Here is a 27199-nt window from a genome sequence, read left to right as displayed (position 1 = left end):
CTTCAGACTCATCTGCACTAGTTTTCCACTCGCCTTCCGGTTCATTCCTACTTGGTCCAAGAATTTAGGTGCACTCCTTTGCCGAGTTACATGTTTTGTAAAACTTGCAGAGCCTTGTCCTCATGGGCTCAGGGTTGGGAATGGGATACAGGAGACTTTCACCTTCAGGCCATTGCGCCCAGTGGACATTCAATAGCTCACTCATCAGTGGCATAGGTAGAAACAAGCCACAAATCACTATTATGATTTGATGTTCATATTTGTAAAAAAGGAAGAAATCCAGGGTTATCACAGTTCATGGTACCAACCAGTACCACCAGGCAATTCCTGTTGGTGGAATGAAAAAAGAAACCAAGTACTAACCAGAGATGAAAACCAAACCAGTGCTTCCCTACTCTCTCCAGCTCCTGCCAGGATTCTGGTACTTGGTACAGCCACAGACTTTGCCTCCAGCCTGTGTGTAAAGGTGTTTGCAGGGCCCTGCCCTGTCTGGGTCTGCTGGCTTGAACCCCCCATTTAGCAATGAATTTCACAGGCTAGAAAAGACAAGAATGATACTTCTGCCGATACTGCATTTGCTCATTGCGATTTGCTGGTATAGAGTTGTCTGGGACCTTTGCAGGCTCTGGAAATAGGGTCAGTCCTGGCCCAAGTTAAATCCCTTCATTTTTCCTAATAGATTTCTTTTCATCTCACCTATTTCCCTGTTCAGATGTAGTATCTAACAAACTCAAGTTGATTTGACCTATTCTTTCAATTTTTGCTGTTCTCCCCCTGAAAGCTATCTACTAAACTTAAGTAATAGTTGCACACAGAGCTGTCATTAGGTCATAGGTATTGATATTCAATACAGTATTGATCACAGTATTCAGAAATTCAGCATTCAGGCAGCTACAGAGAACAGCTCCAAATCCATTACATGGAGCTGTGGGGAGAAAATCTCACAAGCACTAAAAGCTCAGGATTTTTAACTCACTAGAGTCTGCAACTATATTTTCTAATTCTAAGTGTGCGTAATTTTTCTTGCCCGCTAGTCAATAAAGAAAAAAAATATCTGCTGGTGAGAAATTCCACTGCCTTTTGGGAGAAGACAGGCTGCTGTAAAACAGATAGATATTTTTCTGAGGGGGGTAAATGCAAGAAGGACATTTTGCATTTGCTCACATAATGGCTGCACATATATCAGCCCTGCCACCTTGCTGGGAGCCAGCAAAAAGCGACCAGGTAGATCCAGCTCAGTTGCTTGAGAGCAGCTGTGTGGAGCGGCTGCGTTCAAGTCGCTGAGTGCAAATTTTGGGTAAGAGGCGGCTCTTACCTGAGGATATATGGTAATTACTCCCAGTGAAACGTGCCTGGCTCAGCAGCAAGATGTATTTGCAGCACGCTTGCAAGATGTTAGGAACTGCATGTTTTATTTGAATGTGGTGATGCCTCAAGATGCTAGTTTAAGGCCAGGAAAACTTTGTGGTTATAGTCAAAAATAAGTTTCTGCTCAAAGGACATGTTGACAAGAGCAACTGACTGACAAACAGACTGACTTCAAGAGACTCACTCCTGAGATCAGAACTAGGTTTGGATCAACAGATAAACCTTCAATTTTCCTAAACAATCAGTATTTCCTAAACCATCCTTGTTTTGGTCTCTCTCTGCAATGCACTCCTCCAAACCATGCTGAAAACATGTTTTTCTTCCATTTATATAACTCCCTTTGTGTTCTGTGCTGCCATTCTCTGTGCTCACACAATCACTACACCAATGTCATCAACAAAAGAACAAAAATCATTTTATTCAGCGCATACTCCATTTCCTCTGAGAATGAGCCCAAGTTCGGTTTTATTCATCTGTGATGCGCTTGGACCCTGTCCCTAAAAACAGCATTAGACCACTAAATATCAGCTATCAACTATCAAAAGGGATTTTTTAAATTTCAGTTTTGTTTTATTTTTAATGATCCATTTGTCTCTTCAGACTCAGGAGCAGGCAGTGCACAGTGAGATAACTGTGATTTGCAGCCGCAGGCTGCCCGCTCCCTCCTCCATGCTTCCATGGAAACATGTGTTGGATGAGGCAAAACAAGGCATAGACTTAAAGTACATGATTTCCAAAATATTTGCTTTTCCTTTCAAGGAGTCCTTTACCTCCTGTTTGTACAAAACTCCGTGTGAGGAGAAAACCCCTTTAGGGAGAGGCAACTTTTTGAGGTGCCTGACTGGTGTTGCTGCAGAGGTTGAAAGCATCTTCCCTGAGCATGTGAACATGCCCCTTTGCTGCTCAGAGGTGAAATGCATGAGGCAGGGCAGGGATGGTGGGTTTTGGAGCTGGTGTCATTATAGCTGTGGCATTTGGGGTCAGGAGAGTTCAGCTTTAATGTAATCCCTTTGTTTTACCTTAATCTCCTCCCTGGAGAGGTGAAGATCATACCCTCCTCTGCACTTCAGGACCCCAAAGATACCCAATTTGCTCATGTAATAGCTCCATGTGTCCACTGGGCAGCCTCTCTCCTTCCTGGGTCGTGGTATAAAACAGATTATTTGCAGTTTGAGGGCAAAACAGTGGAGGGCTGGGGAAAGGGCAGCAGCTCACACAGACCTACATGACATAGGCGACATAGGCAGGGCTCAATACAGTTGTTTGGGTGACTGGCATGTTCCGTGTGGGGAATTGATTCAGAAAGAACGAACTTGTAGGAGAAGACGGACCTTAAGCGACAGCCACCAGCTCTTCCTGCACCTCATGCAGCAGTCTCTCGCTAGAAGGGCTCTCACCCCACAGGGACACCAGCTCACTCTGCTGCTTGGAGGCCAAGCTGGAAACCCGCTGCTGCAGGTATGACTCCACCAGGCCTGATCCTGCTATGGGAGCCAGGTCCTGCTGTGGCAGTCTGGTGTGCAGGGTTTGAGCCTCACACCTGGCAGCTGCAGACCCGGCATCTTCTACTTGACCCCTGTTTGTTGGTGAAAGCGAAAAAAGCCTCTTAGATGTGGTGCTTCTAATGAGACACTGAGGTGAACGAGTTGCTGGGTGCTACTTCTGCAGAATGTCTTTCCTGCATGGAAAAGAAGTTTATTTTATCCTCTATCACTTGCAAAGCGTTTGAATTTTGAAGGCTGCTTCTGTCTGTGGCAGCCTGAGCACAAAGCAGGGCAGAAACCTTCTTTTCCAAAATAAACCCCAAGCCAAGCCCTTTCGGCTGTAGGTCAGCCTTCCATTTTGGCGTCTGGGAAGCCCATCCATCCCTGGCCTCTTAACAAAGCCCTGTCTCAGGTGTCGAGAGGTAAAAATAAATGTCACTCCACGCTGTCTGATGATTCCACAAGATTCACGTTAATCAGAGCTCTTCATTAATTATTTAGCTTCAGGGAAATGTGCTGAAGGGTTCTGACACTTCAGATGTGCAGAGTAATTGCCACGTTTACTTCCCAGCTAATGGGAAGGCCTAAATAAATTGTCCTGGGCTGAGTGGGTATGTGTGGGTGGGCAAGGGAGGGGAAGCCAGGACCTTCCTGCCCTTCCCTGTGGTTTCATCATTATCCCGGAGCCCACAGAGCTTCACTGTGTCTCAAGGGGCTGAGGGTTGTCCCCCTGTGTGTCAGCGTGGGCTGGGCATGTCACAACGCTCAGCCACGGCCACCTCCATCATCCCCTCTGTGCACCCCTATAAGCAGCCTGTCTCTGTGCATCACACTCCTCGAGCCAGCACGGGGGCTGCTGGTTAGTTTACTCTGAGTTGCCAGAGCAGGATTGAACCCCGTGTTGCAAGCAGCGCGGAGCTGCACCCTGCACGCAGGGCTGTGCTCCTCCCCGGTTGCTGAAGCACGTGGTGAGAAGCAGCATCTCTCTCTGCTCCAAAATACGTAGGTCTCACTGCAGGTTTGCAACCTGAGGAAAACAAACAAATGCAGAGCAGTGTGGCTATATTTATCTGAAACTTAGAAGCTGTGGTTCACAGGAAACTTTGATCACTTTAAATGTCAGGCAACGTGGGGAAAAAAAAGGAGAAAAAAAAGCACAGTTTAAAAGCAAATGTTTTGGAAAAGGTAAGAGCTTCTGCTTCCAAAATGAAGTACAATCCCTTCTCTTCTGGCCCCCAGTACTAGACATCCTGATCTAGAGGGCTGATGTCTCTCAGCTCCAAGCTGGGGGTACTCAGGCTGAGGTTTCCAAAGCCTAGACCTGCAGGTGCTGAGGACCAGCAGGACTGAGGGACCTGCCTGGCATTCAGCAACAGCTGATCATGGCTACTGTACCTGTGAGAGGTGAGGTTCAACCAAAACAAAACATGGCCTTTGGATTTGGGGTTTCGGTTTGTTTTGTTTGCACATACAATGATTGTGGTTTTCTTGAGGTTATTATAATTTAAAATTAATGTCATGCCATTATGTTTTATCTCTGATTCTTTCACAATAAATTAATTTTAAGTATCTGGCATATGAAATGCAAGAGCCTTAGACTGGACACAGAGATATCATTTGTGCTTCTGGTCCCTGGATGTTTTTATGAAGCATGAAATATCTGCTATAGTACAAAGGGGTATTTGTTGGTACCTGTCTCAGTCAGGGAGTTTCAGCAAAGCCCCATGTACTTAAATGTTTGCAAGGAGTGAAACACTTGGGGAAAACAGTTCAGAAATCCCAACAGACCTTTTGCAATGCTTGCCCGGACCTATTTTATGATTCTCTTTGGAATTCTCTAGTTTCTGCAAAAGCCAAACCTGTTGCGAGGGAATTCACTATTCATGCAGAAAATATCATATGCTGTCCTTCCACCTCATATTGTTCATGTGCAGTGCTCTGGGATAACAGCTATTTCTGTATCTCTACAAATCTACACTGTTACTCTGAAATTACTGCTACTTCTACCATATCCACGTACCATTGATTGTTGAAGCAAAGTGTTAAAGGTACTGTGATCTCAGGAAGACATTTTCCCTTGTCCAATTTTGTCCAGTGAACTTTCATGGTGCTTATTATTTGATAAAGATGACAAAATAATTCCATTTTACATATATACATTCAAACTCACTGTATACCTCTTATTATATATTCACACTCGTCCCAAAGGAGAGGACTATCATTCCTTTGTGGAAGCAATCAGGAAAATGTGGTTTATGGTGTTTAACGGTATCAGGGAAATCTGAATTCCGTAGGCCTTTTAGTTTGGTTTTCTAAATGTGAAGTAGTTTTGCTGATCTATCTTTAATCCTTCAGCCTTAAGAATGGGAAATGAAATTGTCTCTTCTCAGATACTCAACGTCAGCATCCAAATCAGGACTTTCTCATTGTATGCAGAGAGGGGGAGCAAGGAAACATGTTATTCAAGTACTCAGAGGTGGAATCTGTTTTTCAGAGAGAAACCCATTTCCATAAATTCAGTAGGTTTAACTGGGTTCTGCATTTTTTTCTTCTCCTTTTCCTCATTTTGCATCAGTATGCACAAGATACCTAGTTTTAGGGATGACTGATGTTAAGTTCCTAATGAGCTGGCTCCAGGGTGTGGATTTTCATTGCATATTTTGCTGATTTGATGCTGGAAGCTTGCTTGACCTTGCTTATGGTATCTTCTATAAGATATGTACTTATAATCCATCCTTTCCTTTTCCCTCTCCCCCTTGTGAGGGGGCGTGCTGGGGCAGGGCCAGCCCCTCCAGTACTCAAACCATCACTGCTTTTCTGTGTAACTCTTCTTCCAGCCAATGTCCTAAAATGCCCCACAAAACCATTTTCCCTGCTCATTTCCCCAGCAAACACAACTCTGACCACTTCCCAGGCAGCACTTCTGGCACATCATTTCTTGATCTAACTCTTCTAATTACCCCAGAGGCCCATAATAACATTTAAAAATCAGAGTGCTGCTTCACTGTCCAAAGCATTTTTCTAGCCAGTGCTCATATTGGCTCTCACCAGAGCCTTGCTCATATTCTGTCTTTGCTTTCCTCCTCCCACAGCCTTGCACTGAAATACCTGTCTTACACACTGGTATTTTATGTCCTCCATTTCTCCTTTTGTTTTGTTTGTTTTTTTTCCCTTGGACAGTCCTAATGCACTCCTCATTCATCAGCCTTTCGTGCCACGTGGCACTGTTAGCACTGCTGCAGTAAGCAGCCATGCTCTCTGCCTCCTCCATCACCTTTGCAAGTGCTGTAGGGTTGCATTTGCCCAGGACAGGAGCGGCTGCTTTCTAACTTGCTCCTGCCTGCCCTGTCTCCCCTTCCTCTGCAACCTTGGCCAAGATTTTTTCCATATTAGCAGCTGACTTCCCAGTCTGAGAATGATCCAGAGCTGTGGCTCAGCAAGTGCCATCCCTCCCTTTGTAGAGAGCGTTTTGGTACCCAGGTGTCTTGCATCCATGGAGCGGGCGGTTGTGGCTATTGCATCCAGCAGTGTATTAGTGATCTGTTGCTGTTTTCCGGGGAAAGCTGGGGTTGCCATGACAATTGTCTGTTGGTCGAGCTGGTGCGTGCTTGGCCACAGCATCCTCACACCTCCGTCACTAATGCGTTTATCCTCCCAGCCCCCTGCGCAGTGGGGGCAGTGGTGGGGGATGCAAAGGTGTCCATGCTGAAGTGCTTGAAGCAGCTCTCCAGCATAGTGCAGAGGGGTGAGCAGCTCAGGGCCTGCTGGGTGGCTCCCTTCCCCAAAGAAAATTACTTTTTTTTGGAATGGGGGCTGGGGAAAGGGGCCTGGTCTTCAGTAAGTCACTCTGCACCTTCTCCCACCTGCCTGGTTTGGGCTGGCAAGAGGAGTGCTGGGTACAGGGGGAGAGGAGTCAGCAGAAACGCTGCAAACCAGAGCCCATTTGCAAGCACCCTTGGCTGCCTTTGAGAATCCCAGCCTGAATTAAGGGCTTGTGGCACTGCTGCAAATGAAACATCAGTCTCCTGAGCCTCTGCCTGCAGGCTGTTGGTTTAATTTTGTAGTTGCATTTTGCACTTGGACAGAACATCCCAGCCCCTGCATCGGCACCTGGAGCTTCAAAACTTGGGTCTGGTCCCAGTAGGGCAGGAGCGAGGGACAGCCCCTGTAAACTGGAAGCAAGGCTTCTGGCATTTCTGTGGGCACATCTTTCCTGGGGCTGCATCAGAGCTGCCTCAGCCCAGCACCTGGGTGTGCAGAGGAGCGAAGGGCAGGACTTAACCAGGCAGGACCTGCCAAGTGCTGCTGTGCGGCAGAGCTGTGTTGGTGTGGCATTTTGCCTGGGCTCGCAGCAGGGCTGCCTGCCTGGGGCATGGCGCTCACTTTGCACCACCGTCCCGCATGCCTGCGTGCTTGTATTGGTGTGGTCCCTGCTCACACTCTTTATTTCTGCCTCTTACTGCCTCCTCCTGCCAGCAAAGCAGCTCGGAGGGGCTGTGCCTGCCCTGCAGGGTGCCAGCAACACAGGGGGAGAGCCAGTGACATGAGCTGCTCCGGGGCCACGTCCTCTGCTCCCAGTGCAGGACCTTTCCCAGGCAGGGACAGGATCCCTGGTGGCTTGTGACACACCCATGTGGCAAAGTCCAGGCCTCGTTTCCCCAGCTCAGTCACTGGCCACCAGACCTTGCTTTAAGAATTTGCTAAAAGTGTGTCTTCTTCATCTCTTCTGGGCATACTTGGCCAAAGAGGAGACTCCTCTGTCCCCCAGCATCCTTGCACAGCACCAGGCAGGATTACACCATTTCTAAGAGCAGTGCAGTCCCAATTCATCTTTACCATCTTGCTTGATCTCCACTTGCCCAAGAATGACAGCCAGTAACACCAGCCGGCAAGTTGTATTGCAAAAATGAGTGAGGCTCCTTTGCTAGAGCAGCAGATGTTGTGCTGGGTGCTGCAGAAATAAAGCTTAAAAAGCAGAAGATGCCCCAAATTTAAACAGACCATGCAAACCCAGAGACCTAAGAGAGATGATTCCCAAGGTCAGGGAAGGAAGCCTGTGGCATATGTGAGAACTGAACATAGATCTCCCAAAGCCCAGCCACGCTGTGGTCTCAAGACTGTCTTTTCTTTTGTCTTCCAGTCCATTAGGAAGATCAGTTAATAAAATGGAATTAATAATGCCAGCTGCAGCACCAGCAATGCTGTAAGAGAGAAAAATTTAGCAGCACAGACTTAAAAGCGGCAGGCTGGAAAATGGGGGTAGGCTGCAAGCACCATAAGAGTCCGCTGTAATGAGTTTTAGGGTCTCATCAGCTTTACTGATCAAATCTTAAAGGAGGAGTGAAGATGTACCAACTACCTCCCCCAGAGGAGAGAAACACCCAATTTTAAGGTTCCCAGCAATTGAAAAAAGTAGTCCCACTGGAAAGAATCAAAAGACTTTTCTAGGTCAATGGCAGGAATAGAGCCTTCATTTCTATGATCCTCACGGTTCAAAAATAACATTAAAGAACCAAGAGAAATTAACCACTGCTGAAGAGCCAGGAGTAAATCAAAACTGATTCTTATGTGTTAGACGTTCTGTTGCCTACAGTAGTCACTGAGCTCAAATGGCACTGCAGAAGTGCCAGCCATCTCTGGGATGGCCACTGAAGAGGATCTGTGCCAGGTTCACTGAGGGACTGCACATCAGCGGATCAAAATCCAAAATAGAAATTTGTTTCTTAACAATAGCACCAAATCTAAAGACTTCCCTTGAAATGGCTCATTAACTACTATTCAAGGAAAGACCACCTCATTCCCAGGCATGAAAGCAAGTGCGAAGTGTGTCTCACCTGATTCTTTCACCCACTTGTTTGACTCATGTCACATGGTTGTTGCCAAAGGCCTTACGATAACCTCAGTCTTTGAGCAAAAATGGGCATGGACAACAGTTCTGCTGAGCAGAAAGTAAAACAGGCAGCAGAGCAGAAGTTTAGCAACACATCTCAAAACACACTTCTTGTCCTTTGAATAACCCAAATATTTTGATTGATGATTTGAAAAAACCCTCATAAACCCAGGCATTTCAAGACTGCTAAAAGAAATTGCAGGGAAGCTGGAACATTATGTGACATGCAGAGACATGGGTTTCTTTTGTTCTGAGTATTTGGCTCCGGACTTAAATTGCACCAGTTTAAGACCATATTGTCTTTTTTACCAGCTTATTGATTCCTTTTGTTGTCTAAAGACCTGAGAAAAAAACTAATTCATCACTGCCTTAAGTCTACTAAGAGAAAATACCAAAGACCTGGGACAAAAGACAGCAAGGCCAGAGCTGTCTATGTACCACCTAGACTGTGGATCTGATGGACCTGCAATAGCTGTCAGCATCTCCCAGCTCATGGCCTTTCACCTGAGCTGTCTCAGAGCGATTCTGCAGCCCAGAAAATGTGCTGTGCAAGAATGAGTGCAAGACAGCAGGAAGGATGAGAGCAGAGCCAGGATCTGGCCCATCCCTCTGCTATTGACAGCCTCCTCACGAAAATGTAATTGCTGGCTGCCCTTGGCATGGAGTACTCAGGCAAAAATTCCCCATTGCTCTTCAGAGCTTTGGAACATATTAATGCAACTTTTAAAATAGCATCCCCTCTATTTTTGTTGCTAATACTAAGAACAAATTAGCTTAGAAGAAAAACCCAATGATCTCCCTTAATGCTATTGTTCTCCTAAAGTGCTAAATGTCAGGATCTTACAGCACCACGTTGCAGATCTGGCACTGCCCTCAATGTGTCCCACGTTGCGTTGACGCGGAGCGATGCAGAGCGCTGTTCTGGAAAACATAATGAGTCCAAAGTGTCTTCAAAGTCACTGCACTTAGAGCAGAACTGGCGATGGTTTCAGCTCTATCTTTGAATTTATTATCATTAAACATTCTTTGAAACCAATGCTGATTTCCACCTTGCCCTCCAGCAGGACTGTTAAGGGACAGCCCTGAAGTTTAGGGCCATGTGTGATCCTTTCCATGGTAGAACAGTGGGTACTTCTGAGATCTTACGGACTGTTATGTCAATTCAAGTAAATTTACCTAAAAAGCCTTAAATTTTGCTAACTCTGACTTCATCAGAGCTCATCAGCGGTGCACTGGCAGGCTGGGTCACTGGGGAAGTGGGAGGACCTTTGGAGGGAAGCAAGGTAGGGCTGGAGAGCTAGTCCTGATGGGCTTGTTGTGTCCCTGTAAGCAGCACAACCCTGGTGACCCACACACCGTGGCAGGGTGCCCATGTCCTTTGCTGAGCTGCAATCTGCACCTCATCCAGCAATCCCTGCTGACATTGGAGGGATGGAAAGAAATGAGGCAGACAGCAATACCCTACTCCTGTGTTAACTTGGCCAGAGGTTTCCCTCACTGGGAGGTTTGGATGGGCTATAAACAATCAGGTACTTTATTTTGCCGAGTCCTTGCCCCACACATCCTACATACATGGGTCGTTGTCTCCAGCAGAGCTACTTAACAGGCAAATACTGATGAATCCACTTGGCTTGTGCCTGTGCCATCAATATTGAGCTTTAGATGACCTCACTACAAAATCTTAAGATCTGTAATTGTTTCAGTAACATCCTGCAGCAGAAGGAGCCTTCACATGGACAGTGTTGTGAAGGGAAGGGAAGTAAATTCCACTTACTGCTTTTAATCCTGCTTCTATTCATGATCACAGGAAAATGCTCCTTCAACACTGCAGTATCCTGTGGTAGATGCCAAGATCTCTGACCTCTGCATGTCTCACCCCTTTAAGATCCAGGCAGTGCTATGCTTATTTGTGCCTTCCAATCTGCTCAGTAAATGTTTAGTTGGTGGTCCTGGTTTAGTTCTGTAGCAAAGAAGTAGTTCTCACTCTCAGTCTATTGATGGCCAACTGCTTGGTCCTAATTCTGGCTCACTGCTTACTGAATGCATAATTTAAATTCTCATTGTAGAAATGCATTTTTTATCAATTGCCATTTTAGTCCTGGATCCATCCCAGTGCTGATTGGGATTTTTTTAAACTTTTTGTGCACATCTATGTAGACACACATACAGTGTTAATTGCAGGTGCTGCCTCTGTCCCTCACCTGACTCAGCTCCTGGGATAAGTGAGTTCATGCTGGAACACCTTCTTAGCCCATTCTCATTTCCTAAGTATGTTCATCTCACGGTTCCAGTTCAGTTCTGTTTCTGACACAAATGCATTGTTCTTGTTACTGGTGGTAAAGTGATGGGTTCTGGTGCCCATGAATTAAAATAGCTCTGAAAGTGGCATGGGACAGCCCAACCACATAGGCCAGGTCTGAAGAGACACTTTTCCAAAGGGATGTAAGAATTTAAGCGGGAAAACTGATGGTATGGTTCATTTTAGTAACCTGGGGAAGGAGATGGAGACCTGAAGTCTGGGGCAAGAAAAAGCCCTACCAGCAATGAAGGAAAGGAGATATCATCACTGTTTCATACAACACTGGGATGTTAAATGTACATGGACCACTCTTCTGTCCAAAAGGAATTTGTCTTTTATACCTGAGAACTGTGGGTTACAGTGAGACTAAGCAGAGATTTTGTGTCTTCTCACTGCTGTGTTGCTGGTGGTACGTGCCCAGTAGCCATGAGTTTCACTGATGCACTAAGTTTGAGGTCTCTTCAGCTTTTTTTCAGGGACTCCAGGATTTAGGAGTATCATGTGAATGATGGCTGTTTTATATACACTGCTTATAAATACCTCGTATTCTGGATTGGTGCTGGGAACCCCATTGCAGAGCTGCAACCAATGTGCAGGGCAAAATGTATCAATAGGGATATTTTCTGCTCTTGCAAAGAGTCTAAACCACAAAATGTATCAATAGGGATATTTTCTGCTCTTGCAAAGGGTCTAAACCAATCAGTCCATGCTGAGAAATCATCCATTGCCAACCTGTTTCTTTCATTTTTTAACAAAGCCAGGAAGAACACAAAATCAAGACTTGTAACATTGTTTGTAGATTATTTCATCTTACTATATGCAATGACAATTAAAGCCAGTTCTGCACCAATTAGTTAATTATTTCCCTGTTAGGGGACTGAAGATGCTGGATTCAAGCCTAAGCAAGTCTTTTGGGGGATTTCAAAGCCAGTTTTGAAACATGAACAATAGTTGTTGGCCTCTGTATCCCAGCAGAGTTTCCTAGGTAAAGGTTAAGATCACACTGTGGTGAATCTCTCCTTAATTTTTGGCTTTCTTCTCTGAGATGAGTTACCTGAGGGAAGTATAAGTGACCTACTACTGCCAGTTGGAGGAGATCTCTGTTAACTCAGGCATTAAAAACCATTTGGTTTTGGAGCTAAAAGAGCAGAGAGGTTCAAATTCTGTTCCCCATGTTGATGTGTACATGACCCACTGTGTCTGTGCTGGTGTCTGTTTCCATTTTAAAAAGATAAAACTCAGTATAACATGTCTGAAGTAAAATTATTTCATAAACTATCATGATCTAAAAGATTAAATACAGCCTCAGAGCTGAGGGGTCCCCAGTTAGGATTGTTCTGCCAGTGATGACTGGGCCAAGTCTGATATGCTGTATCTCAGGTCACTCCTCAGTGAGATGGGGTGACTTTTGGGAGAGTTTCTGTGTGATTAATAGTCGTCCCACTCACCAAAATCTGAAAAGGCAAATAGATTGGGTGGATGTAAAGCATTTTCTTTCCAAGTATTTACCAAGTACTGTGTGGCCATTGCTTAGTTATGACATCTCTGCAAGGTTACTTATAGTGGTTTATTGATGGGGAAACTGAGGCAAGGGCAGTGTCTTACCCGGGGGAGCAGTGTCAAGGCTGGTGTTAAAATTGAGCCATTAATGAGCTCACAGTTACTACTGAGAGCACACACTTTTTCACAAATTGTCCTGTATACCTGCACTCTTGCACCTCAAATCCTGGTTTATGCAGCGTTTTGAGCAGTGAGAGGAGGCAGCGCTCATACCTCGCACACCCTAACCCAGGTGCAGCCTGCAGTGCTCAGTCTCCCGGTGTAGCAGGGCTTGGCATGAGGGCCTGGGGGGCCATGTGGGTCACCCCGTGCCTGCGGGTGCTCGTGCTTGCTGGGGGAGAAGGATGATCTCCCGTGGTGTGGGTACTCTGCTATTTTCTTCTGTTTCTGGAATAGTTTTGCAAAAAATAGCAAAATGGGGGTTGCTCTGTTGGGGTGGGATCCTGACCTTGGTTTTCTCCTGCCTGCTCCCTGACCTCACCCGTCTGGGCAGAGGAGAGGGGGGGCATCAAAAACTGGAGGGGTTGGTTAAAGTTTGCCCCTCTCAAAAAAATGAAGAAAACACCAGATTTCATCACTCAAGAAATTTCTGGAACGTGAATAGTCACAACCATACAGCCACATAGGAAACACTGCTCCCCCCCTAACCCCCCCTCCACCCACACCCAATTTGTTTTTATTTCTTTGCCATCAGGTTGCCTTAACCATTTCGATGGCTTAGGAGGCTAAGCCGCCGAGCGCAAGCTTTTGATTTGAAAGGGGACTGCATCCCCTTTTCAAAGGAGCCTGCTCCCTAGGGCAACCACATCACACTGCTGATTTGCTGCAGTGGAGACCGCAGCGCGTACAATATGCCCTCCCCCCTCCGCCTGTGCTGCTTACAGCATCAGTCCGGAGCCGAGCGGGGAGACGGGAGCGATACCCGCTAACCCACCCATGCTCGGGAATGCCTGACTGGTAACGCAGTGCCTCCGACGAAAGGACCGGCAATTCCTCAGCTCTCCGAGATGCAAGCCAGTGCCGATTCCACCAAGATGGACTGTCTTTGGAGCAACTGGAAATGTCAGGGTATTCTATCTATTCTAGTGTTGCATGCTAGAAGGACTGCATGTCAGAGGAGGCAAAGGCAGGATCCATCCATTTTTGCATTGTTCACCTGTGGGCCTTTGCATGCTGTTTTCTCTCCCTCCCCGTGAAGCTTTTCTTTGGGGGTAATTTAAGAAAGAAAGATAAAAAGCCCTTAATTCTGTTCTTTGAATGTATTTCTCCCATCTCCAGCTGTCTCACCCTGAAAGCATCCAGGATACAGGACCTTCCTTCCCACCTTACAGCTCATTCCCGAAGCATCCACCCTTGCTGTTAGCGGTGTCATTCCTCATCCCTGACTCTCTCTGTCGGGTTGCTGCTGCCATGATTTCATACCTTTTGGGCTTTAGGAAAGCCGGGTGATGGTGAATTTGTGCCTGCTCGGGCTCGCGAGGGTTCGAGGCGGTTGCGTTGGGCACCTCGGTGCATCCTGCCCACGGACACACCCATAGCAAGGGCTTAGCCTAGCGTCGACACAAAGAAAACGCAGCTTCGGCAAGAAGTGCGATAGCACCAAGGCGGCTACGGCATTGCCACCCACTTCGTACTTTGCTGTAGGATTGCTTTAAAAAAAAAAAAAATGTAATCCCATCGCTGTGTTTTCGAGCACTCCTCTGAGTCGTTTGGGGGCAAAATATTGTGATGATGTTGTCTTGCTGCTGAGTAGGTGAGGGGAACAATAGCATCTCCCTTTTGGGCTTATTTTCAGCTTTTTTGAGCGGGTCGGTGTCTGCGCTGGGTGGGGCTGGCTACCTTCCCGGGCGCCTCGGACAGCTTTTCAGCCATTTTTAGTCGGCTTCACACTTCCCAGCCAGCATCCAGCCTTTGTTTTGATAAAAGACAGTCTCTGTGATGCTGCTCGGTGGGCAGATTAGAGGGAGAAAAGCTAGCGGCTGATCCTGCCGGGCAGGCTGCTGTCTGCTTTGGGCAGGCTTTGTTTGAATGTATTTTTTAATTTTAAGGTGCATGTTTATGCTGAATGGACTGTACGTGATGTTGATGGTCATAACAGGGTCCCTGGGAGAGAGATTGCTCTACAGCATCATCTTATTAAAGGGTCTAGGATGCTTGCAGACATAGTTTCATAAACGCAGCTCAATGTAACAGAAGCCAGAAAACCTTCCTGAAGTATTTTTTGGAGAGGGGAGGGCAGAGGGAGATCTTTCAGACAGACACTTGTCTCTAGGGAGCTTGATATTTTTGCAATCTGAATTCAGCAACTAATTTTATTTACAGTCGGAGGATTTTTTTAAGGAAGATGAGTAGCTGGGAAGTAAACAGATGCACCTGTTAAATGCCAGCCTCCAGCAGCCCCGCTTTCCATCCCTTCATCAAGGGCTGGGGTTTTCTATAGAATTGCGTGATTCATTAAGCTTATATCGGAGAGCCACAACCGAACTTCAGGGTCTTTTCATCTGAGCGTTGCAGATAAACTTCCTTGTTAGGTGGGGTTTGGGTTTTTTGTTTGTTTTGTTTCCAAAAAGGCTCAATATTTTGCTGATTCTTATAAAAACATTAATTTGCTGAGTCAGATTGCTGAACCACCTGTATTTAGAGGCAAACTAAATATTTTCTGTCTCTATCAGAAAAAGTAGTATTTTTTCATAAATTAAAGGGGCAAATAACAAAGGGCATGCTGCTCTTGTTTAGTTAATAATTAATAGTGATAGTGGGCTTTCTCCTTCTGTGCTCTCCTTTTTGAAACCAAGAGGTAGATTTGCTGAAAATTAAATGACACAATATGTCCCATGCTGATTTGAAAAAAAAAAACAGATCTGAAAAAATCAACGCAGCTAAAATAAATCACTTGCCTCACTTCCACATCATTTGCATATATTTTTCTTGGGTTGTGCTTTATGATTCAAAAATGATCCTGCAGAAAACATGAAATAGTCATAGAATATTATTTCTGTCGCCAAAATTCTTTGATCAGTCCCAGATAAAATAAAAGGAATTTAGAATTCAGAAGAATGAAGAGTAAAGACTTGATTCATTGATTCTTTTAATATCTATTATTCATGGAGTCTCTGTCTCAACCCAGAATATCAGTTTCATGCAAACCTGGAGTTGTATAATTTTGCCAGCTTCATTATCAATGGAATTATGGTTCCTCTCTGTAAACTCTGGAATATGTCTGTGAACATAACATTTGCAAACCTCAGTAAATGCAGACCATATTTTTACTGAAATTATGGAGATATGACATTGAAGTTAACATAAGTTTTAATTAATAAATAGTCAAGCCTGCAACTAGGTGTACCATTGGTTTGCCCCTATAGTACTTATAATTGGTGTAAAATTGGGTGGGGATCTTGAGAAGCTGCAGAGGCACTTGGAGAAGCTTTGGCTTTGCCCCACTAAATTGACGTACTGTTACTGTCCTTGCAATGAAGCAATTGATGCTGCTACATAGGTTTGGAAATATTGCAATGTGTTTTACCTACCCATCCTGCAGGTACAGCATGATTATGTCAATGGTAGGTCATGATACAGCCCCTCAGGGGAGTGGGAGAGTAATTCGCCCCTGCTGGGCATATGCTTAGTTCAAAATATTATCATAGGCAACTTTGGGGAATTGCAGCCAGCTTCCACACCCAAGTCATCTTTTGCACTGGAAGGCAAACTGAAGTAGCCTTGGATGGAGCCATGCATAATGCATGAGTGTGCAGAGAAATGTCTTTGACTGGGCAAGCTGGTTGATGTGGGCCTTCGCGCAGCAACCTATGGCCAGTGCCAGCTGCGTGATGCATTGCAGTGTGAAGTGTCCAGAGGGGAGCTGCTGGATGAGGCTCAGGTGGTGGAGCAGGTCTCTGGGCCTTCCCCAGGGACTTGGCCCAGCTCAGCAGAACTCATCCTCATGCCTTGCTGAAGAGGTCTCTCTGGATTAGGAAGGTCTTTGCACCCCAACTTGGTGGAGCTGTTTGATGTCATTACAGCGGTCCCCATGAGTATTCCCTCTTTCACCATTTCTTCTACGTGCCAGCTCTTGGGTGGTCATAAATGACATGCTTGTTCCTGCAGCTTCAACCTCCTGCAAGACTTATTAAAAAAGAAAAAGGCCTGTTTCTATGAACCATTCATAGAAATTATCTTAAATATTATCCACTTTATGATTATAACTTAATGTAGAAAAGGACTGCAGACTTCATCAAATCCATCTAGCTGACATAACTCCACTGGGACTGCAGTTATTGAGTAGCATTTTCTTGGCAGCTGTTTCCAGAGAACCAGTTTTCGTGCTTTGATTGATACATCAATTGGTTTCCAAAGGGTGCTGAGAAGCTGCACCAACTATTCATGACAACATTCCCCACTTTAAGACTGATAAAGAAATTCAGTGGCAATAATATGGATGCATGCTATTGATCTATAATTTTATTGGCAGTTCTGAAGCCTGTCTAATTAGAATTATTATCATGAGAATGTAACTTCAGCTGGTTGGTACCTTCAGTGCTTTCCTGAAAATATTGTGGGCTGAACTCTCAGCTGGGATCCACTTGTCTTGCTCAAATGAGCTCTTCCTATTTTCAGCAGCCAAAGATCTGTCCCAGTAGTTGATTCTTATGTTGGACCTTGATAGAGCTAAAGGAACTTGGAACCAAGTCATCCCCTGATGTAACCAATTTAGTTAATAGATACACAAAACTACACTAACTTATGAGGAATTGACTTCCTAATTTCACCATTGATTTCCTGTGAAATTTGAATGAAATTTGTCAAGATTTTTTTCCACTTTCAGATTTGCTTATTTTTTTGTCACTGCTGCAGAAATTGTATCAATCCTTCCTCAAGCACATTCCTGTTGATGGTAATACAACTGCAAGATCAAGAGCTTAAAGTTAAGAGGACAAACACTCTTAGATGACCTTCACGCTGTTTGACTGCCAACCATCCCAACAAACACCTAGACCTAGGTGGCATCAAAAAATCAGTGAGATTTCAGTAGCTCTGCCAAAATGTACTCTGCACACCTGCTGTGCCATGTCTGAATGTATTTTTTTTTCTTTTCTTTTACGAATAGATGGAAAATATTCTTTCATTGCCAGAACAAGGAGAAAATTTTCCAAAAGTAAGATTATTATAAGGCATTCCCTGAGGAGTAATTTAAACTCCAGCAAGAGGGTGCTGATGGTGCAGTAATAGCTGAAGGCAACATTGGAGGGCTGCTTTTGCTTTCACTCTGTCTCTGGGGAGTGAGTTTTGGTGAGGCTTTTTTGATATCAGAAGGGGTACTCTCTCCACATCATATTTAATTCTCACAAATAACATAAGTCTGAGCCATTCATTTGGAAAATCTGCAGATTTTCAGATGTTTGGATAGAGTTAGGAAGGGTCCAGGTCTGTTATTTTGGTCCAGGAGCATCTCAGGAAAATCTTAATATTTCTATAGCATTGTGTGCATTCAGGGACTGCATTCAGGGACTCTGCTTGATCTCCTTGGTTTCTGCTCACTTAAGGTGAGAACAATAACATCCTCCATAGAAACTGGCCAAGGCAGGTAGTGATATGGTTTGATCAGCAGGAGGTGTGTGGAGGAGGCTTTCTACTGCTGCTATGTTAAATCCTGGTCTTAAAGCATCTCTTATGTGAAAATTGTAACAACAATAGCAATAACAATGATAATAATAATATAATGCTAAATAATATTACAAAAGACTTGTGTATGGCATAGTTGTAGGACTAATTTTTTATTGCAAATCCTCTTCTGTCTACTCAAGCCCACTTTGGTGCCTCACTTAAGGCAATCAATCAATACTTTTTTGCTCACATTTTGATCTTGCAGATGGAGTAGGATATAACATGGAGGACATCCTATATCAAGACTTCCCTTTTCCCTGGTTCTATTCCTGCTCCAGGCCTCCTCTAATCAGAGTTCGGGGACCAAGAAGATCTGAACTTTAAAGTTGAGTCTTGGGGCAGGTGGATGATAAAGATTGTACTGGGTCTGGCTGAGCCAAGGTCAAACCACCACAAAGATATAAAGCTGAACTGAGGACAGAAAGTTAATGGACAAAGTGTGTACAAGAGGTAGAAGTATGGAGAGATCCCTCAAGGCTGGAGATAAAGGATAAGGAGAGATGCCTCATGAAACAGCCCAGATATTCTGTCTTGGCTCTGCTGTTAATCACAGCAGTCTCCTGAAGGCACCAGACTGCTCATTAAATGGTGTATCCATCTGTATTACATTTGAGTCAGATCTGTTGTGGGGAGGGGAGCAATGACCACATTGAATCCTTCGCTGGAGAGGAGAGGGAACGCCTGGTGCTGCAGCCTGTGGTTAAAGCTGCAAACTGGAATTTCTTTGAGCGTGAGCAATATTTGCTTCTATTCAGACTTACAGCTTTGTTGCGTTTGTTGTCAAATATTGTTGCAACAATGCTATAAATAAGATTGCCCTTCTTAAATTATGTTTCCTGATCTTTTCACTTCCATTAGGTTTTAGAAATGCCTTATGAAGTTATTTATATTTATGAAGTCATAATATTACGCTGTATACAGAATTAAAGGCTGTTTGTACACAAGTTTTTCTCACTTCTCATTAATACTAATATTATATAGGGAATGAAGCTGTAAACTCATTGATTTTACATTCTAAGGAGGCCCAGTGGGACCTCCATTGTGGGGAGGGCAGCTTGATCACATGTAAGGGTGTTATTAGTATGCTGAAGAGCATATAACCTTTTATTCGATCATCAAGGCCCATGGGCCTCATTTGAAGGCTGGATCCAAGGGTTTTGCACACACTTTTTGTACTAACTTCCATGTAAATGCTGCTTCATGCACATTCATTTTTCACGCCATTGTTGCAGTAGAGGAAAAACTTGCAAAGTCAGAAAGAGAAAACAGGTTTTCAGAGGAAGGGGAGGAATAAGCTGTGGAAGATGTGAATTGTCCAATCTGTGCTTGGTTGATCTTCATTAATTTTCATCTTAAAATGCTTTCTTTGATAAATGGAATGGAAAGATCCCCATTTCTCTTACAAAAGTATTTTTCAAAAATATAACCATGTAGGAGTCTGAAGGTGTGAGGAGATTTTAGCTACAGGTTGATTTGGATCCTCTATTCTATCTCTGGGATCTCCACTCAGTAGCCTTGGGCTGCAGCTGCCCCACACCACAGTGCTTCTGGGGACCACATAAACCACCAGAGCCCAGTCCTCATGTTTCCACCAGGTCCTGAGGAGAATGGATTCAGGAGCATCACTGCTTAGTCCGCCTCAGCTGTCTCAAGTAGTTCACCTCTTGCCTCCAGCACTGCTTTTTCCAGCCCCCGGGTCTGTCTTCTGGCTTTTTTGATGCCAAATATTGAGGAGCAGAAACATTTTCTGCTGAAAGCCGTGATGATGGCTGAGAGAGCTTTCAGGCACTGTACTCAGGAGCAGTTCCTTGCTGCCACAAGCATTGCATGCTGCTGCTGTTACTTATATTTGTGATATTACCTTTAGCTTGCCTCACAAACATGGGTATTTACCAGCTACTCATATTAACAAGTGGTTGTTTGTATTATAGAGTTTACCTTTGTGCATTGTTAGTCTGGGGGTTGGCCCCAAATGGAGGACTCACATTAGTTTAATGAGATGAAGTTATACCATAAAGTATAGCTGAGATACTGATTTGGCCCCCTTGAAAACTTTCAAATAGAAGACTACTTGAGTAACATTTTACAAGTTCTGCTGTCAGTTAAAAAACATGGGCAGGTGATCCTTTCAGATAAATAGCTTATCACACATGCTTCTCCAGAAAAATTCTTCCAAGGCAGTTGCAGTGACCTGCGGCACTACTGTCTTAGAGAAGACTGGCAAGTCCTCCCTAATGAATGCAAATACTTTTGAGTCTGAGGCAGTTCTGGCAAAACCCAGAGTCTTTTTATACTTCCACAAATGAGCCAGAGCTCTGGTGCGTTGTACTGGAAAGAGTGCAAAGGGTCCGACGCTGCTTCCCTCCTTCCAGGAGGCCAAAGGGAGATCACGGAAAGCTACAGCTGAACAGCTTCTGCATGTTAATGGGCATGGTCAAGATTTTATAGTGGGGATTTTCAAAACAGATGGAACCCAAACCTCAGGGAAACCAAGGCTGATTTCAGTGCATTTTCCAAACCCTGTTTGCAAATCCTAGCTGCAAACCTCAGGTGGTTTGAAGTTGGCATTTTGGTTCTCAGAAGTGTATCTTGCTTAGCCAGGCAGGCTGACCCACTGTCCGATTGCATGCACATCACATATTGACAGGCTCACGTGGCACCAGCCTCCCGCTTCATGCATATTCAGTGTGCGTTGCTCAGAATCCTGCCATTGTAGTTGGGTCTGGGCAGTGCTGTGCACACACACACACACACACGCACACACACGCACACACACGCTGTCTGCAGCACACCCAGCACTTGCAGGACCCTTCACCACACCAGGACCCTTTATTCTTTCCCTACAGATTGACTAAAGCACTTAATTATTAGGTCATTAACTCATGCTCAGAGGGTTCCCCTCTCCTTCAATTTATCTGGGCAACACCGTACCCATGTAAGAGCAGGACTCGAAGCCTGTCTCAGCCTGGCCGAGCATGGGGCCAACGTGTGCTGGCAAGTGGCTCTGCAGAGAGGGGTGTGTGTGAAGGTGTGCAGCTCCAACTCAGCTCCCGGCCCCGCCGTCCTCACACTCACTGTGTCTCTGTGTGCTGGGGAGGCTGGTCAGAGTCAGGGTGGTCATCTCTTCAGCCTGCAAGGGAAGGGGTGTGGGCACGAACAGGCAGCTACCCTTCATCAGAGACTCGGGCCACCATTTATATTTTGTGACCTGTTGAAGGGCAGTGAACACATGGGGTCAGCAAGTGTTTGAGGGAGTTGTTTGCTATCTTAATCAGTTTTATATGAATATAGGATGAGATGAAACTCAAAGCAGACATATAAATATGGTGGACAACATCATCTTTCATTTTCATTCCCATTCAGTATAAAAAAAAGGGTGTGGAGAGGGTTGATACATCCAGTTCTGGGTTCACCTGATGGTTGGACTAGATGATCTTCAAGGTCTTTTCCAACCTAGATGATTCTGTGAAGGAGCAAATTTCTCATTCCTTTGCCACTTGGTATCTATTTACAACACTGGACACCGACTTTTGCTCTGGTGTAAACGGTTACAGGAGAAAATGACAGTCCAAGGAAGCCAGGCAAAGGATCCCAGCTAGGGGATTTTGCACCCAGTGCACCTCTGCCTGCTGTTAAGGGAGATGCGTTTATGTAAGGAAATGTAGGACAAAAATACATTTGACCACCCTTTTGGTAAGGAAGCATTTCTTTACTGAGAGGGTGGTCAAACACTGGAACAGGCTTCCTAGAGAGGTGATCAATGCCTCAAGCCTGTCAGTTTAAGAAGCATTTGGCCAATGCCCTTAACAGCATGCTTTTGGTCAGGCAGTTGGACTAGATGATCACTGTAGGTCCCTTCCAACTGAACTATTCTATTCTATTCTATTCTATTCTATTCTATTCTATTCTATTCTATTCTATTCTATTCTATTCTATTCTATTCTATTCTATTCTATTCTATTAGTGTAAAAAGCCTTTGGATTGACTGAAGCAGCGACTGAAGAAGCAAACATGGCTCTGGCATGTAGCTCAGGTGTGATACAGTTCAAATTCCTGAGGCCTGTTGGCAAAAATGTGCTTTCTCCAGGGAAGCCCACAGACCATGGCTGGACCTCACAGGTCTCCACTGATTTCTAGCTCTGAACTCTCCTTCTCCTGCTTCCCTGCCCAAGGAGTGATGAGGTTCACCTCCCTCCTGCACTGCCTTTTGCAAGGTGGTTTGGCTCACACCCTTTTCCCTAAGGGAGAGGAGGGGAAATGGCTGCAGGGGTGGCAAATCCTGCCCGGACAGCTGGACATGGCAGCAGTGCTGCAGCTCTCCGTCCCTATGAGGGGGATGAGGAGAAGGCAGATTGGTTCCTGCCCTTAAAAATCCCAACTGACCTACTGCAGGCTGTGGGAGGGGGGGCGGGTTGTGTTCCCAGGCTGAACCTGGGCACTGAGACAGCCACGTAAAAATCATTCAACTCATCTCTCCCTCCTCTGTGCTGAGATTTTCCTCCTAACAGTTGGCAGATATTTTTTCCATGCACATGAGAATATTTGCTGCAGGTCTAAAAGACACAGGATCCCTCTCTCCCAAGTCTCATTTGGCTGGCAAAAGAGACCAGCTGCCTTTTCATCTCCTCTCTCATGCATGCACATATCCTCAGAACTGTGTCATTTGGCCTCTGTCCATCTTGATTTTGAGTTGTGGCAAGTCTTTCCTTACCTGATACAGCTTAGTAAATATTCCAGTCATTTCATGGCAGAAAGGGGCATGTTTCAGGATATATATACACCTATCTTGAGTAATTCAGCATCTTCCTTGTCAAGGGGAATGAGAAGATGCAGTTTGTCATCCTAAAAAGAAAGAGAGAGGGCTTAGTTGCTCATTTTGGGTCATCATCAATCGGGATTGACTTAGGGAACTCTACTGAGGTGGGATTTTGTATTTTTTGGCTCAGCTCTCATCTGTTTGCCTGTCTACTGCATGCATCCCAGGTAATGTTTTCCCCTGGTGCGTGGCCTTTTTCTTTTTTATCAGTAGATGATGTTCCGTGTACAGCATCCTGAGCTAGCTCACCTGTGCTTGTTTCACTTAACGTGAAGGTATTGTGTGATTTAAGTGTCTCAGAAAGTGAGATTTGCATAAATTTCCAAAACTGTCCTCTAACAGAGGAATTTTTAAGCACAAAAATGATCTGGCTGTGAATAATACCTCCTGTCCAAATGTTCGCTGGTGAAAACACACTAGTTGCTGTGCTGCAGAATTTTGCAGCGCCTTGACTGAAAAAGAGTATGAAAAATGGTAAAAACGGCACACTTGTGTTCTGGATGCCATTTTGTAAAGATGGTTTGCAAGTTGCATACTCTAGCACCTCAACACTGGAGCTCCAGCCACCTGCATCAATACAGCTGGGTCTGCTGCTAACCTCCCCGATATAGGTGCATGCTCTGACTACACTGCAACTGCATTTTGGAGCATTCCCTAGTCCAGTGCTGAACGCTGGCACTTAAAAATATGAAAGAATTTTTGTATTGTGTATATTGATGGAGAGTACAGTAGGATGTGAATGTTGCATGAAGAGAAAAGAGCTCAGTAATACAATAGCAATTTCTGCACTCAAGCCCATCACTTTGAAAAGCAATGCTAATATGTGTAATAGTAATGAGTAATACAGCTCATTGACTCAAAGCAAACATGCCATGGTGACTCACAATTTTTGGAGATTAGATGATAAGAACTACTAGGCTGGATTAATTTTGTTTCTTTTTGTATTTGTGAAATTTTTTTTTGACAGATTGCAGTTTTCCTGAATTTACTCTTTGTTCAGAATGATTTGACAAGTGGCATCTATGAAATCTGTTTGGCTGGTGGTGTGTTCAAGCTGTTCGTAAGGACTTGTGCAGCGTGTGAAATTAAAGCTGTTTCGTTTAGGTTTCCACAAGCATGTTCTTTGGCTGGATTAAGAGTCCTCTCAGAAACAGGTTATCAGTGTAAAGAAATTCAATTCAACTTTGTGGACTGGATATTCGGCAATTATTTCATAAAATTTTGCTTTTCTAGTGGCTATTCCTGATGGCAAGATTGTTGGAGGGGTTGGAATAAACTATACAAACTGGGTGAAAAATACTGTCAAAATAAACTGCTTTTCAAATGTAAAAATATATTGGTTGGAAATTATTTTTTACACTTGCTTTGCTCTAACAGCTCCCATGGATCTAAACAAGGAAAGTTATCTAACAAGCAGAAAGGGGTTTTTTTAATATTTTGGAGATGGTTGGATTTGCAGTAGCAAAGAATTTATTCTGTATTTTAAGGTACCATCTGAAAAATGGTTTCCTACCGTGTAACTATTAAGCAGTGGTAAAACCAGGAGTCTTTTCCTTTCTCAGAAAATAACAAAATCATATTGTCAAAACTTTGAATGGGGAAGTGGTTTATTGCGGCTAACCCCAAACTTTCTCATTCGTTTATCAACAACCAAAACTTGAAAATGCTTTGATCAAGAATTTGGCACTTGGACTTGTAACCAAAACAAAAACAAAAAAAAATCCAGTTTCCAGAGTAGCTAAATGCAAGTTAGGGTAGAAACTTCCATATAACCCTAGCAACAACACAACCCCCAGCATGCATTTGCCTTGCTGCTGCCAGAGATCCACCGTGCTGCGGTTGAGATATTCATCCATCTTGTCTAACCCAGACACAGACACATGAAGTAATACAAGGATTTCAAGTAGGTCATTGGTTGTAATTTCCTCAGTGCGTTGCTGAAGTCACTTCACTGCTTCTGTTGAGGAGTTCCTGTGGGCACTGATGTGAGCAGGAGCATCACACCTCCCTTGACACTCTTGCAAGGACTGTGAGCATCGCAGTGGCCATGGTGGCCATCCTTGGTGCCCTTCCAGCTCATGCCTTTAACATGTTGGTCTTCTCTCCCCAGCTATCGACCTGTTGTACTGGCGTGACATTAAGCAGACAGGGATCGTGTTCGGCAGTCTCCTGTTGCTGCTCTTCTCCCTGACCCAGTTCAGTGTTGTCAGCGTCGTGGCCTACCTGGCCCTTGCCGGCCTCTCGGCCACCATTAGCTTCAGAATCTACAAATCGGTCCTACAGGCTGTGCAGAAGACGGACGAGGGCCACCCCTTCAAGTGAGTGCTTTGCAGTCATGGCCAGGAGCCATTTATCTTGCAAAGGATCCATTCCCAGTGGTGATTCACATTTCTTTAGCTGCCACTTTTATACTGGATAAAATTATTTTCTTGATCATAACAGGGGGAAATAATTTTTTTCTGTTGTCCAGTGTCTCAAGAGCTGTAAGGCTGTATTGGCTCAGATACTGGGGGGAAAAAAAACAACACAAAAAGCCATCATCCTCTGAGACATGGGAATTTTTTTCTGAAATTCAAAAAATCCAGAAAATTTTAAGCAAATAGAGAAGAGAAGTTTTATTGAAACTAATGATAATACAGTATCTCTTCAAGCAGGAAGATTATTGTTTCTGGGCACACTCTTTTGGGTGTAAAGGGAAACTATTCATACCTTTTCTCCAGCACTGCTTGGCTGTGACATGGCACATGACCTGAGACAATGGTGTTGGTGCCAGTGCCGGTGCCCTCCCCACCCTCTGCAGGGTCTGGGTGGTTTGCTTCAGGAGAGCAGCAATCCTTTCTCCTCTGCTGTGCCAACAAGTTGGTAAACGAGGTGATGGAACCAGTCTGGTTTGCAAACACACACACTGAAAAGAAGTCTTGTTGGGGTGCTGCTCCTTCTGTTTCACTTGGGTCAGTTCTGAGATGTGGCTCACGACATGGGCATAGCTCAGAGTGGGGTGCAGGGCAGGTGGTGGGGTGGAGAAGAGAAAAGGGGACATGTGGCCAGACAGCAGCTTTTGTTCCTCCAGAAGCTGCCAGCTGGAGGAGATGTCCCCTTCTGTGGCAGCAGCATTGCACTGAAGTTTGTGGGGACCCCTCCTCAGCTAGGACTTACATCCTCCTTTGGGTGGAGTAAAGAGAGAGATCCCATCAAGACCAGGCTCTGTGTGGGGAGAGGGCAAGGCTGGAGGCAAACAGCCCCGGCGCAGCCTGCACTTGCCCAGGGAGATGGGTCGTGCAAGGTGAAGACTGTGTGCTGGTTGCTCTGTGCCTGCAGGAAGGGGGACACGTTGCTTCAGTGCAAAGAAATGAGGTCTGGAGAGGAGGGAGTGATGGGGTAGGCAGGCACGAGTGTGAATGGCAGGTGAGCCTGCCTGGATTTGTAACTGGACCTGTGTTTCTGGCAGAGCCTACTTGGAGATGGAAATGAATCTTTCACAGGACCAGATTCAGAAATACACAGACTGTCTCCAGCTATACGTCAACAGCACAGTCAAAGAGCTGAGGAGACTCTTTCTCGTTCAGGACCTCGTGGATTCTTTAAAAGTAGGATTGCTTTAAATATTTTTAACCCTCTCTAGAGGACCAATCTACATTTCAAAGTGCTGCTTTCCATGTTGACAGTGTTGTCATAAAGCCTAGTTTTGCAGTTCCAAATACAAAAGTTGCTCTCATTTTTGATTTCCAAACTGCTTGCTTCCAGCAGTTTAGAGGTTTGGCAATCTGCATTTGAATGTATTGATACGTAATACAGGAGTTGTAGAAGTTGCAGGACCAGCTAAGCTCCACTGCAGTTCTGGAAGCATCTCTGTGTTACGTAATACAGGAGTTGTAGAAGTTGCAGGACCAGCTAAGCTCCACTGCAGTTCTGGAAGCATCTCTGTGTTACGCTTTCTATGACTTTGCCACAAAACAGTGTGTTCCCCTCTAATACCTCTGTTAAACTGGATTTCCTCTAATGGTGGCATTTCCTGCTATGGAGGCTTCTTTCCCTCCCTGCTGAGATCATTATTTGTTTTCAGCCTTACACCCAAATAGGTGTTCTTCAGAGCAAAGGGAAGATCATTAGGAGAGCAG

General features: G+C 44.9%; 1 protein-coding gene across 2 annotated transcripts in view; it reads left to right on the top strand.

Annotated features, from left to right (window-relative positions):
- RTN1 (reticulon 1) overlaps nucleotides 1–27199 on the top strand; it is a 119712-nt gene that overhangs the window by 89148 nt on the left and 3365 nt on the right. The window contains exons 1-3 of one of the 2 annotated variants that reach the window (XM_074868974.1): nucleotides 13419–13669; nucleotides 25192–25399; nucleotides 26530–26668. In XM_074868974.1, the coding sequence (XP_074725075.1) occupies nucleotides 13609–13669; nucleotides 25192–25399; nucleotides 26530–26668 (408 nt within the window). In that variant the 5' untranslated portion in view covers nucleotides 13419–13608. Of the gene's footprint in view, nucleotides 1–13418; nucleotides 13670–25191; nucleotides 25400–26529; nucleotides 26669–27199 lie in introns of those variants that run through there. The other variant, XM_074868972.1, reaches the window with a different exon arrangement.

The sequence above is a fragment of the Strix uralensis genome, chromosome 4 (assembly GCF_047716275.1).
Source record: "Strix uralensis isolate ZFMK-TIS-50842 chromosome 4, bStrUra1, whole genome shotgun sequence".
NCBI classification, from domain to species: Eukaryota; Metazoa; Chordata; class Aves; order Strigiformes; family Strigidae; genus Strix; species Strix uralensis.
This window is presented reverse-complemented; position numbering and strand designations above follow the sequence as displayed.